The following is a 14,971-nucleotide window of genomic DNA, read 5'->3' as shown; positions in this document are numbered from 1 at the left end:
ATACGGGTGCTGGGAAGAGCCAAAATGAAAGAACTTCGCTTTGACGTATAGCTGCGCTGCTGTCATCTCAGGTCAAATATGGAAAGTAAAATGGAAAGTCTTGATGGATAAGACTTATGTTAGTGGTTCATGTGACTGAATGGTAAAATATTAACTTTGACGGGCATTAAGAAGAAGCAAGCGGAACCCAGAGCACTAATGATTAATGTAGTCATTAGAACTACAAACCGGTGCTCATAGTATTTCTTTACTGTGTTCTGTTGTATGGATAGTTTCCCTCTTCTCTCTGCATATATATTTCTAAATATTCAATGACTATAAGATGCTATTTAGAAGTTGCAAATATTTATTGTAAAGGTTAGGTTCTGTAGAAATTTTGAAAACCCAGATAAGACAATACAAAAGAATTAAGAGTATAGAAACACTCTAAATATGTGCACAGCGTATGTCAATAAAGAGTATTCCCACATCACGTGAATTGTATTATAAAGTAACTCAGCATTACTTGCATGCACTTACAATAAATGTTAGAGAAAACTAATACAAACAAAACAAAATACATACTTCAAGGAGCACAAGAGAAAGTTATATATAGAATGGTCAGCATAAATAGATTTCTTAATTTTGACCTCCTCTAACCAATACATTCAACACTGGAGACAGTATCGACTCCAAGTCAGTTGTGTTGTAATCAGTTTTCCTGATCATCTAATTTGTAACTCCTCCTCCTGACATCCCCACAGGGCTCAGTGTCAGCTCCATCAGATAGCTCAGACAAGGCTGGACCGACTTTGCCGCTTTCGTCATGTTCACCATTGGTATGCAGAGTATGCAAGAGCTGCTCACTGGGGCGTTTCCAATGTGTTCGAGTGGCAATCCAAAGGATAAGAGCTCCAAAAACCACTAGGAGGATTCCCAGAACATTCACGAAAATTGCCTCTGGGGGAGAGTCCTTGTACTTCGGGTTGCTCCTTGGTGAGGAGGACACAAAAAATACAAGTTATGCCTGCTCTGAAGTAGCATATTAACATTATTTTAAAACTATTATCAGCCTTTTTAAAAAATAAAAAAAATACTTACAGGCCAAAAATGAGTTTCTCTGTGATGCCCATGAGTGCTACAGCTATTACACTGCCAAAGAGTAAAAGACCAGAGTAGACATGGAGGGGCATAAACGCTGCTCTCCAGGATGCAGGTGTAAATGGTATCAAGTACATGCCAACTCCAAGAACAAGCTGCCCATTGAAGGAGAAAAAAAAAAACCCAGCCACTTATCAGATATTGTCCTAAACCAGACTGTTGTTCACTATGACTTGGCGTTTTAAAGAAGAGTTAGCTGTTTTTCGGGGTTGTAGTGTATGTGAATGACATTAGCAGACAAGAAGTAAACATGGACCCAAACTGTTGCCAAGCTATGCAGGTCTGTTGAAATTGTCAATGTATTGTTTTGAACCAGTCCATAGTTCCATAAATTATGATTAAAGATGGTAGGTTAAAAGTACAGTGCTTTGAAACATGCAACAATAAAAGGTGCAAAAAGGTTCAACTCTGTACTTTTTATTACCACCACTGCAAAACACAATCAGGGGCCTTTGTTTACTATCACATTACTTCAAATATTTTTGAAATAGAGTTTATTTACCTGCAGACAGAACAGTATCAAAGCTGTCAGGCCCAGCCAGCTGTGCAAACTGTACATGTTGGGGATTTTGGCAGCATTGTGGAAGTCAAAAACGGCCACCATAGCTATGACAGCAAAGATGAAGGCGAGTAAGTGCAAGCCTGCATGGATGAACTTCATCATCAGTTTGCTGTACTGCCAGGTCCATGGAAGTCTGTAGACAACGATGGCTGCAAGAGAAGTCCCATTCAGACAACAGTTAATGCAACTATGAAAGATATTTTGTTCATTTAGAGAATATTAAACACATATTCACTTAAGAAGTAGCCATCTGCCATTACATTGCTTAAGTGAGGTTTTCATGTATGACAGGCACACATTAAAGTATTATGAAAGGTGTAGTTGGTGATAAACACTACAAGAAGCCCTATATTGTCATTATATAAATTACTTTTTAGGTGCATGCTTACTGTAGCTTCAAGGTATTCTTGCTTCCTTGAGAGCATTTTTGCTCATGCAGGCTAGATGCTCAGCCGTGTTATTAGACTAAACTTGTACTTCACTCAAACGTCCCTATTTGTGGTTGCTGCACTTTACGACTCAAGGTGGTGGACTTCGCTTTCATAAATACGCAGTTCGTAATCAGTAGTAGCCTCTCTCCTTGTGCAACATGCCCTTGAGCGATTCTTTCTTCCAGTTGTTTACGTCTTAAAAACAACACCCACGTCGTTTTTAACTCAACACTTAATAAAGAGAAAGACTCCTCTCACCTAATCCCTGCAGGAAAATGAATCCGCTGACTATCAAGACCGGATGCCAGTTGAACTCCGCCTGTCCTCCATCCCAGGCTAAACCTTCTCTGTAGTGATCGACCCATATTCCCACAAATACTATGGAGACGATCCCGAAGGCGACGGCGGCGGACAGAGCGACCGCGAACTGTCTGAAGTTCTCCATCGCCATCAGTGTTGAGCTCCAGCAGCAGCAGCAGCACAGCGCGACTTGACAACAACTTCAAGTGGTGATCGTTGAGGAGGGACCTCGGCCACGTGACCCAGGGAGTTGAGCAAATATTTGGAGGAAACACGTTTTGTAGCGTTGACGGTTATAGAAGTTAGAGAGTCTGTGACCTATTAAATGCAAAACAAAACCCTTTTTGCACTGTCATTATCTGATGATTCATCTGAGCTGTACAAGTTATTGCAACAGTGCTCTCGACTTCCACCGTGATGCGTTTGAGTACTCCTTAAGTCATGTTTTTACTAGTGACAGCTCTGTTCTTGACTGATTTCTTTCAAGACTTCTATCTTTGTTACTTTCTGTATGTTGGTTTTAGTTATCTTGCAATAATGTAAACTCAGCACACTTGTAAAAGGGGGTTCTAGTTCCTCAATGTGTGTTTTTTTCAGTGTAAATGAAGGTTGTAAAATATCTAAGTTTGAGTTTTCTTTTTTGGGGGGGGCGATCTATCAGTATTACTTATTAGTAGTTAAGTAAAAAACAAACCTTTGCTAATAACTTCAAACTATAACATATACCATTTGGGCAAACCTGTAGCTTGATACAAAACCGGCAATTTCAAATTGATTTATTTGCATATTTGACAATGAACATCTGTATAAAAACACAAAATGTAAACATGCCTGAGTTTGCAAGAATGCAACAAATGGCCGGGTTTCACCACGTAAACAGTGCTGCGGGTTGTGAAAGCAAGTTGCCAATAATGGACAATTGTGATCACATTGCATCGAAGCCAATTTTGAATGTGTTAATATTTGGATGAACATGGTGGAAAGAAGAATGATGCAGGATGCAGAAATGCAGAGTAACTTGGAAAAAACATAAGAATGTAATTTAAAAGAAAGTTTAAAAATGTTCATAGGTTTGATACAGCACATGTTTATCAGTAATGCCGTGCAGACACCACAATGATTTAAATCATCAATGATGATTATCTAATGTAATTCACACAATAGACATAACATCCAGATGTGAAAAACTGCAATATGAGTTTTACAGAAAAAGTTGGAAACAAATATTTACATCATCTTGAAAAATAAAAGCCTTATTTTCTGGCAACCTTGAGCTTGTACACATGGCAGCGGAAGCTGGTGCTCTTCTGTTCAATATGAACAACTGTGTCTTTGTCAAAAAACAACTCATGGCGATAAGTCTGAAACAAATGAAAAGAGCACACATGAACCCATATACACAGACACTTCAGCTTAAGGTTGGTACAGTCATGTCAGGTCCCTCACCTCGTCCCAAGGTTCAACCAGATCCACAGTCCGCAGTAACTGTCCACTCTGGTTGTCATGCAGTCGGATTTGGGCTCTTCCTTCTCCCTCCTCACCATTAGTAACCACCACTGCCAAAAGGTCCAGCTCGTCCTCATATTCCACTATACGGAAAGTCTGTAAAATTCATTGTTGCTTTTGGTCTTTTCATGACATTTGTTAACAATAAGTAAAATATAGAATATGAAGAAACCTTAAAAAATATGTGAGACTGGATTGTATTCCTGGCGGCCAAAGAGAGTATTTGTATGTTCCACAACTACTATGTTTGACTTTAGAATTTACTTGGACCCCACTGTGTGCTTTTACATCCATCTTTTAAAAAACCCAGTAGAGTAAGTATTTTCTTTACAGAGATACTGGATCAATAATAAAAGCGTAATCACATACCTCTTGATCTGGGTCATCATCCAGCTGGTGAAATCTTTTCTTCACTGTTCGGCCCGATGAGGTGACTGTGACTTGTGAGGTAGGCTGCAGTAGACGAAACGCCGGAACGTTAAATTTTACCCACACAAAAACTGTCTGACCAAAGTCATCATACTGCACATGTGATACACACTTGAGTCTGCGTCACAATCAAGGTAAACCAAGTATGTTGTGAGTACAGCTTACAGTTCGCTAGTAGGTAAATAATGACGCTTACATTGTTGTTTCGATGGGTTTTCATGGAGAAATCCTCAACTACCTTTGATGGTAAATCAATGTTCAGTTCACCAAGGATTTTCAGGACACTTGGAGAGAAAAAAACGTATGTTAAGCATAATAATATACAAAAAACATACTATATGTACATAGAGCACAGAATATAATATTGTTGCTTTTAGTGACGGGGGCTAAAAGAACACACCAAAACACATTTCACCACTGTTTTCCTTTTGATATGTAAATGTTGACTGCAGCACTCACTTTATGGTGGCAGGCCCAACATGAAGGATTCTTCCTGAGTCGTCAGGGTGGAAGAAAATCCCATCACTCTCTAGAGAGCAGCAGTTCATGTTTTGTATTCCATTTGATGCCTAGTGTCATAAAATCAAAAAGATCATGATCATATAACTACAACTAGGTTTCCTCTTACAGTTCTTGAAAAGAAAACAACAGAAAATCTACTGACACGTTTTTTCTGTGATATGTAACTGGATTTGTGCACTTCAGTCTGCTAAGCATCAACAACCTGTGAACGCACCACGGTGTAACAGATAACACTGGACTTATCTCAGTAACACTCCATTTAAACTCTGTTGTTTGAGTACAGCTTAACCACTGTACACTTAAGAAGGTTTAAGGAGTGTTATAGAGCTGTTTGATACTTGGGAGAATTTTAGGTGGATTATTAGTTTGAAAATTAGGTTTCTTGTAATGATGTGTGTGTATTGTATCATTTCAAAATGATACCACAAATGTATTTCTGTTTTACACCAAAAGCTGCAGTATTTTTTACCAATATTTCAGGCGCACCACATTGATCAGAGCAATCAAAACTATGGTGTCTTTTTTTTTTTTTGGAAACTGTGGCTGCTTAAATGTTTTTTTGTGTTTTTCCACACAATATATTATGCAGCCCAAGTTGCTCATAATTGTCTCTGGTAAGAAATAAACACAAACAATGTCATGAAAGACACTGAATCTGGAATAATCTAGAGAAGACAATCTTGTATAAAACATACAAAAAAGATCTTCACAATGGGCTTCTGAATAGTGATTACAGGTTTGGTTCTGTCCTGCGCTGTCCAGCAGCTGAATACAAAGACTGTCACAAACATCTGTGGCCGTTCTTACCCTGGCAGTTTCAATAGCTCCGGCCAATTTGGTGGTCCATCACACAACAAGAATGGGGATATTTGTCCATCATAGCCAAACATATGCTGCATTTTCAAAATGATTTGAAACATCATGTTAAAGTGTATGGTTAAAGAGGATTCTTTAAACTTACCATGGTGTTGTCCTTGAGTGAACAGATGTGGTGAGTGCCCTTGTGATTTTTATGCGGTGGTGTGTAGATGTAATGCCACGGGTAGCCTCCAATCTGGACACTGTTATTAGCACATGATACCTCGAAAAGCACTGGAGGCCAATCTAAAAAAAACAATTGTAATGAAATACATTTCTGTTTACAGCAGCCAAGTAGATCCACTAAAATCTTTAACACAAAGACACCACTGGTCCAGACTTCAAAATGGACTCACCTGTGATTTGTATATTTACTGGGATGCCAAATGGAAGATCGCCCACAGTTTTACCACCAAGAAGTGAACTCTGCTTTCCAAGTGTTAGCTTCTCTGTCAAGTACTGAAAACAAAATACATGTTCACCAGATATAAAGAGATGTAAGCAGCAGAGATGAGCCAGAAGAATAGAAAACATTAAATATTCAAAAATGCATTTATGATGCAAAAATCTGATTAAATTAAATATTTAGAAACTCTTAAAAATGCCCACCCTTTGAACAATGTGCTCAAAGCTGTACAGCTTCACCGACTTGTTGCTGTAAGACACCACAAGGACACCTTGGGACAGAACAACATCGGTAACGCCATTTCCAAATACCTGAAAGAATAAGATTTACATTTTTATAATAACGCATCACTCCCTCAGGCAAAAGAATAATAAACCACAAACAAATCTGCATACCTTTTTGTTGATCTCCAAAATGCCAACAATTTGCAAGGGAAAGACATGAAAGATGGCCAAGTGCATCACCGTATTCTGAGTGATACCCGCCTGCGAATTAAAAACAAATCTTAAAAAGATGCATTTCTGTCATCTCTTTTCCACATCAGAGATCTCTTCCTGGATCTCTGATGTACGTAACAGATCATTTAAGATAAGATAAGTAGTAAAAATGAACAGTTGAGCAATCGATTTGTCGAAAAAAAAAAAAAAAGAGAAACATATTTGTATTTTATTAAGAATGAAATGCAAAACTTTCACTGGTTCCAGCTTCACAAATGTGAGAATGTACTGCTTTTTATGACTTCTTGATTATTGTAATATGAATATTACAATAAAAGACATCACCTTAAGCTCTGAGAAATTCTAATGGGTATCCCTTGATTAGTGATAGCTAAATTACCTCACTGATCATTACAAGATCTTTTACATTACATTACATTACAGTCATTTAGCAGACGCTTTTATCCAAAGCGACTTACAATAAGTGCATTCAACATTGGTAATCAAAAGAACTACTAGTCACCAGAAGTCATGAGTACATCTCCTTTTCCAAACAAGCATCTAAGAGCATGAAGCAGAGCATAACTCAGAGCCAAAGTACAGTGCAGAAACAAGAAAAACAGTTAGTGCTATAAGTAATACGAATACAATAAGTGCAACAAGCTAGTATGAAAACAATAAGCGCTAAGTGGAAGGCTCAGGGTAGCACTTCCTGAAGAGGTGGGTTTTCAGCCTGCGCCGAAAGATGGGCAGCGACTCTGCTGTCCTGACGTCAGTGGGAAGTTCATTCCACCACTGTGGGGCCAGGACAGAAAACAGCCGTGACCGGGTCGATCGGCCGCCAGGACCTCTGAGCGACGGGGCAACCAATCGCCCCGAGGCTGCAGAGCGAAGTGGTCGGGCGGGGGTGTAGGGCTTGACCATGGCCTGGAGATAGGAAGGAGCTGTTCCTTTCACTGCCCTGTAGGCTAGCACCAGAGTCTTAAACTGGATGCGAGCTCTTACAGGTAGCCAGTGTAGAGAACGGAGAAAGGAAGTTGTGTGGGAGAACTTGGGGCGATTGAACACCAGACGAGCTGCGGCTTTCTGGACAAGCTCCAGAGGTCTGATGGCCGACGCCGGGGCTCTGGCGAGTAGAGAGTTGCAGTAGTCCAGGCGGGAGATGACATATATTTTATGAGATTTTATATATTTTCTTAGATGTATGCAATGCGCCTATCAAAATTCATGAACTGTCAAAAATCCATGTAAAGAGAGTTCTATAGGCTTTATTACCCTTAGTGAAGTGCCCTTACACTCTTCAATAAGGCACAAAACTTGACACATAACACACCATAACGTACCTGTCGTGCTAAAGAGGTTTCTTTGTTTTGAACAGATTTAACATAAAACATCTCTTGAGAAACATCCCAGCTGAGATACCTGCCAAAAAAACAACATATAATAAGGTAAAAAGGTATTAAAATGAACTAAAACTGAAAAAGGCTACATATGCACTGTAGGAAGAGAGAACTCAGGGCCTTGACGATACCTGAACTTATGGTTTGAAGACAGGTAAACTCTCTGCAGCTCCTCTCCTGTTTCAGCTGAAAGGCGATACAGCCAGTTATCGGCGGTCAAAGCCAAGAGGCTGGGTTTATGATCAGAGGGGGAGGCTAGTGTGCTGTCCTGTCAACGAGACAAATGAAACAACAATCTGAACCCGGGATGTTTATATAAAAAATAAAAAATAAAATAAATCAGCTTTGGTTTGTCACTTACAAGTGGGCTCTGGCACAGCAAGGCATCTTCAAACTTCTCCAGTTTAGATCTCTTAGGCAGTTTGTATAGAAGTTGAGGCTCTGCATGAACACTGAAACCAGAAATCACTCATTGTGTGTCAGAGTATAAACATTATTCTGTTGTTGGTGTCCCTTATATTTTTACACCTGAATGCCATGTACATAAATATCATGACAATATACACTACATTTCCCATTGCTCTAACAACAGTGCTTTTAATTTGGTAGATGACCTTAATAGACTAGGTAAAATGGTATTTATACAAGCTATGTATAAAGAGTGGACAGCCCTGCCACCATATTAATAAAGGAAGGCAATATTTCATTTCTTCAAAGATACATTACTTAACTTATGTATTATGTGACTTTTTTATGCCAGTTTTAAAGATGCTGAAACTCATCTGTAGCTCTAAGGTCTTATTTTGTGTGCTGAAGACTAAAAATGAACTCACGTTAAACATTCATACTCACCAGCTGTAGCAGTTCTGGTAATTTTCAAAGTAGATTTTACCATTCTCATACATTATTGTAGATTTTGAGCTCTTGTTCCATACGTTAATGAAATCCCTGTTGTCCTACAATGATAAACAATACAGCATATTAAGGCATCCATTGAAACCAGGTAGCTACAGTTAATAGTTTTACGTATTTATTTTCCATTACCTGGAGGAGGATACCTCGAAGGACCTTCATATTGTGTCTGATCAGAGTCCCAGCATCCCTGATACCTCTGCTCCTCCGGCTCAACAGCTCAGCGGCGTTTACGGCTCTCTTACTGCGGTACGGCGCCATCAGCAGGCGGCTCTTATTATTTCTACAAGAGGACTGTGTGGTAGCATGACGGGAGACAACAAACCGAGCTCACCCCCAAGAGCACAGGCAGAGCAAGGTGAGGGCGATACCGTTCAAACCCCTCACTGAGTGTCATCTGTCCGAGAACCTCCACTATGGAACCTCCTCCTTAGCTTTACTGTTAGCTAACTAGCTAACATGAAAAGGTAACAGCTGTTGAGCTCGAGCACCTCGATGTCTTGTTTACTTCCCGGTTCGAAAGTTGTACCTGGTTTGTTATGTATGACCGAGCGTTAGTTGAACAGTTGAGTTGCCCATGAGGTGAAACAAAGAAGTGATATCAGCAGTTAAAAGTTGGTGGAATAATCTCGCATCAGTTAACTGCCCACGCCCGCTATCTCTCCACTCGCTCCATAGTTGTAGTCTTCCTCAAGCGTCTTCTTCTAGTGAAGGAATTAAGGCACACGGCATCCATCTTGGAACATTAGCGCCCTCCTCTCGACCGTTGTTTCGTTGACCATGGAGCATCTATGTATAACCACCATAGACTATATGATTACCACCCATCAACATTTAGTTTTGTTTCCCCTTAGAGGGGAAAAAAAAGTATATTATTTCATACTTTTTGACTGTATTATATTTTGCTGTATTGGCTTGTTATTTACTGAAGCTCTATTATGTTTTCATTGAATGAAATATTCAAACCAAAGACCCCGTTGTTCCACTGTTCCATGAAATATTCCAGATGTATAGTGCATCATTATTCAAACATTTTATCAAATCTTTGCCTGCCATTTGTTGCATGTGTAAACTTTGGGATCCCCACTTGCCGCAAAATATTGCCTGAAGAGTAAAACAATAATTTAGTTTGCATTTAACACCAGCTCCAATGAGTGTGTATTTGCTGTAGGTGCACTGTCAAAGCATTGTAAAAATATGTTACTCATCTTGCATTTTTACAGAATAAATGCATAAACTGCGGAGTTTCTCTGTCGCCAAATTGGCTGAAGTTTTCAGCAGATTGTCGTCAAGACTACATAGGACAGGAGGAAGACCTTCAGCTCCACTTGGTTCACGGATTCTGACCAATACTGATGACATCTTTAAGCACAACATGTGGTCAGTGATGTACTGCAGTAATTATCTGTATATGCCTTTTATGGAGGTAGTATTAAAGAATAGGTGTGCCTACTTTGAACAGCACTGGACTGAGATTTAGGGTTACAGTTAAGAGCTTTCTGATCAACCTGCAAAACGCAACAGTGGATTTATATGTTACATTTGTATATTTTCTGTTCTTTGATGCTGTTCATGAGTTACTATAGTTGAGCAGATGTATCAACAATAGCATTTGTACTGCTTTATTTATTAGGGATCATGTGCAATGGACGGAAGAGGATAAAGAAAACGCACGGCAGAAGGCAAAAGAAAATTCCTGCATACACATTCCTTTAGAGGAACAAGGCAAGAATGTTTCCCTTCAAAAATAGGTTTCCAAGTTACATTTGAATGGGGTTAACTTTTGGGAAAATATCTTCTCCTCACAGGTAAATTTGACACAGAGGCTTGCCAATACTGGGACAAGTTTTACAAGATGCACCAGGAAAAGTTCTTTAAAGATCGGAAGTGGCTGTTTTTAGAGTTCCCAGAACTGCTTCCTTCAGGTGCAAAAAGTCAAACCACAAACGGGTGTCTGGGTGATCAGCAGGCGTCACACCCGCAACCGACTGGATCCAACACAGAGACCCGACACCGGCAACACAACGGACCCACACACCATCACAGAAATGCAGACGCCCCCAATCATCAGACAAAGTCCTGTCAGGGAGCAGCACCGGAAAAAGATGAAGCTGCCATACAAGCTGCTACTTTCCCTGGCCAGCATGCGTCCTTCAGGATCTTGGAGGTTTTCAAAACTGTTCACATGTATTGATTTGAATTCTGATTGTTTTAATATAGATTGTTGCATGTGGACTATTACACAATTGTGGCAATAACAGGCTGTAAGTTGCTATTCCAATAAGTGTTAGATATCAGCACTTAAAAATATATAACAAATCCAATCAAATATTTTTCTACAGGTTGGATGTGGGGTTGGTAACAGCGTATTTCCCATCGTTAATTCCATAAAGTGAGTAAATATTTGATATTTCCATATATTCCATTGAAGTTGACCTTTTCAACACCATCATTGTGGATCATGTCGATTTTTTTAGTGCAACACCTGTTTACAGAAGCAAAACATTGAAATGCACACAATAATGGGCAGTGAAATATAGTTATCTTTACCATTTTATTGTTAGAGTGCATGCACCATAACACTATCCAGCTACACATCCTCAATCAGCACAAAACTGTGGCTCATCATAAATGATATATCATAGTATTACAGAACTATGCACAGGAAATGCAACAAATGTGGGAACTTAAATAAAAAATAAATGGGGCAATAATCTGTATATCATTACAAAATACTTTTTTCTGGCTTTTTCCACAACAGACATTTGACTTAATAACATTCACAATGGCTCTGTTCTAATCAAGTGTCCCAGTAAGCCATGACAGTGTGAAAGTGAGCCAGCATGCACAACAGCAGGACCCTGACCTGTTTGACACACTTTCTTCTCCTACTGTGACATGTCAAAATGTCTTCTAAAAAGAAAGGCCCTCTTGTGCTTCTTTACACAAGGACTCCTGGAGGGTGGCTCTGAAATGGCTTAATCTGCACTAAAATCAGTTTCTGGGTAAAGAAATTGGTGAGAAAGGAAAAGAGAAAGCATTTCGTTGGTATTGGGAAGGACTTCAAGTTTTAGTTGAAGCCAGAGGTGCTGAATCAATCATCATCAGTAGTGGGGAGAGTGAGAGTTTCTATGCCAGTTTATAATTTGATAGTTTTCAATTTGAAATTGGCCATGTGGCCCTTTAACACTTTTCACTTACTGTTTCTGTAATGTTCTGTCCATTTGTTTTTCCAGGAAGGCATTTATACAATTTTTGGCAATAAGTAGAGGTGAAATCTTGGCTTCAGTGAAAGGAAAAGTGCAGTTGCACTTTATTTGTAATCAGTCAAAGGTTGTTAAATTGGCTGTTTTGTTCCACAGAGAAACAGACGCATATTTATACTGTTGTGACTTCTCCCCATGTGCCATTCAGCTGGTCAAGGTAAGCTTTGCTAATATTGCTCGGTATGAACATGCACAGTATGAACTGTATTGAGGTCCATACATTTTTTCAAAGCAGACTCATTTCACACACACACACACACACACACATACACATACACACACATATATATATATATATATATGTGTGTGTGTGTGTCTATATGAAAATATTTAGACAGATTACATGAACTTTTGTAATACATTTAATTCATTCATTGTAAAGCTATTGTTGATGTCAATCTTTAAGCTTTCAAAAATGTCCATTCAGATTAGTTTTATAGTTCAGACCATTGTTCCCTCACACAATGGGACACTTACAAGTACTGCAGAATAACTCAAAGCTCTGCCCGGTAGCTACAGCTGAATTAATCAATTAATATGTTACGGAGAAAATTAAAAGAGAATCAAAGTGGTTTACATATAAAAGATATTTTTATTTTAGGCTTGGCAAATAACTAATCTAATTTTAACTCATTTTCATCTATGAAAAAAGACTACTTTATTTTCCTCATATAGGATCATCCAGACTACCATGACTCTGTGTGTCACGCCTTTGTCCATGACATTTGCGAGGAGATGGCCTCCTTTCCATTCCCTCCTCAGAGCCTGGATGTTATTCTGGCAGTCTTTGTGCTCTCCTCCATTCATCCGGAGCGGTAGGTGAAAATTAAAAGACACAGGAGAGCCTATATAATTTCTTAGCTGTCAAGCCCCTCCACAACCTCTGCTACACCCCCTTATCCACCATCACATTTAGATTTGTCTAAATCATTACAGTCCTTACATAACCTAAATATAAATCTAACTGTATTGTGTCACTGTGTACAACACATTAACTGTACGTTGGTTAGGTTGACAGAGGGTTTGTTAATTGACATTTCACTCACAGAACGCAAGGAATTGTGAACCGACTATCTACATACCTGAAACATGGAGGGATATTTCTCTTCCGTGATTATGGGAGATATGACTTCTCACAGCTCAGGTTTAAGAAAGGTGAGCCTCCAACTCACTTAACTTAATTTGTTTAATGTTCTGTATACACTTCTGTGTATGTGGAGTGTTTTTGACAATTACATTTTTGACAATTTAATTTACATTTACTTGTTTAACCTTTTAATCTCTTACAATCAGGACGGTGCTTATCAGAAAATTTCTACACACGAGGAGATGGAACCTGCGTGTACTTTTTTACTAAAGGTATTTCTGAACCATGAGATCTTCTTCTCCTCACTGATAGTTGCTGACATGACCGAAGCTACTTTTGAGGACACTGGGGTGATGTCCTTGGTATTTTTTCAAGGGATTTTGAGGTTTTAGGAATCTTGGAGGAGTTAACATGCATGGGTGGGTATTTGGGCGTATTGGAATATGTTGACACAGTATATTTAAAGGTTTTCCATATGGGATTCAGGGCATTAGTATAGCAGATATAGAAAGATATAGAAAGATATTGTGGAATAATGTCTACCTGAGCAGAGAATGAAGTCACTCTGCACCTGTGTGTGTTGTAATGCCAGCTTATCTGTGCTTTGTTTACATTTTAGTGCATGTTTGTCCATTTGAGCGGTTTGCTCTGTCAGCACCACTACAGTTATGTTTGCACTGTTAGGGCCATTAGCACCCTTAGCTGCCAGCCTGCCAGCTTGCGGCTAAGCAGAGGCAATAAAAGTATATTTATTTAGGTATTTAGCACCTTTAAGCATGGCCGTTTTAAAATGAAAATGTCAATTTGTTCTCTTTTTTTTTTTTTTTTTACAGAAGAGGTTCATGATTTATTTTCCAGTGCTGGACTGGAAGCAATTCAGAATCTGGAGGACAGACGACTCCAAGTGAACAGAGGAAAGAAAGTTGCAATGCACCGAGTTTGGATGCAGAGCAAGTACAGGAAATTATATCCACCTCCACCATCTTAACATCCCACTATGCACTGGCCTTTTGTTTCATTCTTTGCTCTATTCATTCAATCCTGAAAAACTGTTATAACCAAATGAGTATGTGTACTACAACAAAACTGTATGCAATAAACATGTCGAATGAAGCTATCTGGTTTTGTATACTGTAGATCACTGTATTAATATCTAGAGATGAGTGTATTGACTATATCAAGATCATTTTGTAGGGTCCAAGGGGGGAATACAGTGAACTGGCATTCAAATTTAAAAATGGAAAACTATGATTTACAATTATGAATTAAATAAAATGTATTTTTTATTATCATCCTTAAATTGTGCTAAATATTATGGATGGGAAAAACTAAATTATAGTTTTTGCATGATAAAAAATACTTGTGACATGTTAAAATTCTGACACAAATCAACATTATGAGATATGGCAAACTTTTGACTTAATTGGTCAAACTTGTAAGGTACTTATTTATGACATATAGCATATATTATTACATATATTTTACTTATCTCAGAATTTTGATACAGCACGTCATAATGTTGACTTGGGCTTCCACGAACTGTTGATATCGTCCAACAGTAATTTAATATCTTTAAAGGAAAAACATATTTTTATTTGTTGTTTGCAATGACCATCATAATTTCCTGTGAGTTTTCCACGGACTTGTACCTGAAATGTAGTTATGCATGGCTCAGGTGTGCAGTGTATATCATTTGAAAGTAGTCTTTATGTGCG

General features: G+C 38.7%; 3 protein-coding genes across 4 annotated transcripts; 1 reads left to right on the top strand and 2 right to left on the bottom strand.

Moving 5' to 3' along the window:
• Nucleotides 1-328: 328 nt before the first annotated feature.
• cybrd1 (cytochrome b reductase 1) lies at nucleotides 329-2,738 on the bottom strand. Its single transcript, XM_068735129.1, has 4 exons — nucleotides 2,392-2,738; nucleotides 1,643-1,851; nucleotides 1,081-1,235; nucleotides 329-971 (listed from the first exon to the last, which is right to left on the bottom strand). The coding sequence occupies exons 1-4, from the start codon at nucleotides 2,582-2,584 to the stop codon at nucleotides 692-694; spliced, it is 837 nt and encodes a 278-aa protein (XP_068591230.1). The 5' UTR covers nucleotides 2,585-2,738; the 3' UTR covers nucleotides 329-691.
• A 456-nt stretch (nucleotides 2,739-3,194) lies between these two features.
• Nucleotides 3,195-9,586, bottom strand: dcaf17 (ddb1 and cul4 associated factor 17). Its single transcript, XM_068704379.1, is given in 15 exon segments — nucleotides 3,195-3,794; nucleotides 3,880-4,035; nucleotides 4,309-4,392; nucleotides 4,565-4,652; nucleotides 4,828-4,937; nucleotides 5,852-5,994; nucleotides 6,105-6,207; nucleotides 6,358-6,465; nucleotides 6,550-6,639; nucleotides 7,935-8,013; nucleotides 8,123-8,259; nucleotides 8,353-8,443; nucleotides 8,844-8,947; nucleotides 9,036-9,182; nucleotides 9,185-9,586. Coding segments are annotated over 15 exon segments (1,575 nt in total). The 5' UTR covers nucleotides 9,212-9,586; the 3' UTR covers nucleotides 3,195-3,686.
• mettl8 (methyltransferase 8, methylcytidine) lies at nucleotides 9,181-14,363 on the top strand. 2 transcript variants are annotated; one of them, XM_068704393.1, is made up of 10 exons: nucleotides 9,181-9,261; nucleotides 10,127-10,283; nucleotides 10,537-10,628; nucleotides 10,712-11,070; nucleotides 11,246-11,295; nucleotides 12,266-12,326; nucleotides 12,845-12,984; nucleotides 13,218-13,324; nucleotides 13,463-13,528; nucleotides 14,090-14,363. In XM_068704393.1, exons 2-10 carry the CDS (start codon nucleotides 10,132-10,134, stop codon nucleotides 14,242-14,244), a joined length of 1,182 nt encoding a protein of 393 aa, XP_068560494.1. In that variant the 5' UTR covers nucleotides 9,181-9,261; nucleotides 10,127-10,131; the 3' UTR covers nucleotides 14,245-14,363. The 2 variants fall into 2 exon arrangements, with proteins under 2 accessions (XP_068560494.1, XP_068560501.1); XM_068704400.1 differs by lacking the exon at nucleotides 9,181-9,261 and adding an exon at nucleotides 9,289-9,370.
• Nucleotides 14,364-14,971: the final 608 nt, after the last annotated feature.

Source organism: Cebidichthys violaceus, unplaced genomic scaffold, assembly GCF_023349555.1.
Source record: "Cebidichthys violaceus isolate CVI_PGR_0920_01 unplaced genomic scaffold, fCebVio1.0.p SCAF_11, whole genome shotgun sequence".
In the NCBI taxonomy this organism is placed as follows: domain Eukaryota; kingdom Metazoa; phylum Chordata; class Actinopteri; order Perciformes; family Stichaeidae; genus Cebidichthys; species Cebidichthys violaceus.
This window is presented reverse-complemented; position numbering and strand designations above follow the sequence as displayed.

What these genes read in the sequence shown, in the direction of transcription:
- cybrd1 (XM_068735129.1), bottom strand. Translation starts at nt 2,584, where the DNA reads ATGGCGATGGAGAACTTCAGACAGTTCGCGGTCGCTCTGTCCGCCGCC. An exon ending in TGATACTGTTCTGTCTGCAG is followed by an intron (nt 1,236 to 1,642) that starts GTAAATAAACTC and finishes TTCAATGGGCAG; the next exon opens with CTTGTTCTTGGAGTTGGCAT. An exon ending in GAGAAACTCATTTTTGGCCT is followed by an intron (nt 972 to 1,080) that starts GTAAGTATTTTT and finishes CTCCTCACCAAG; the next exon opens with GAGCAACCCGAAGTACAAGG.
- mettl8 (XM_068704393.1), top strand. Translation starts at nt 10,132, where the DNA reads ATGCATAAACTGCGGAGTTTCTCTGTCGCCAAATTGGCTGAAGTTTTC. An exon ending in CGTCCTTCAGGATCTTGGAG is followed by an intron (nt 11,071 to 11,245) that starts GTTTTCAAAACT and finishes ATTTTTCTACAG; the next exon opens with GTTGGATGTGGGGTTGGTAA. An exon ending in CGTGTACTTTTTTACTAAAG is followed by an intron (nt 13,529 to 14,089) that starts GTATTTCTGAAC and finishes TTTTTTTTACAG; the next exon opens with AAGAGGTTCATGATTTATTT.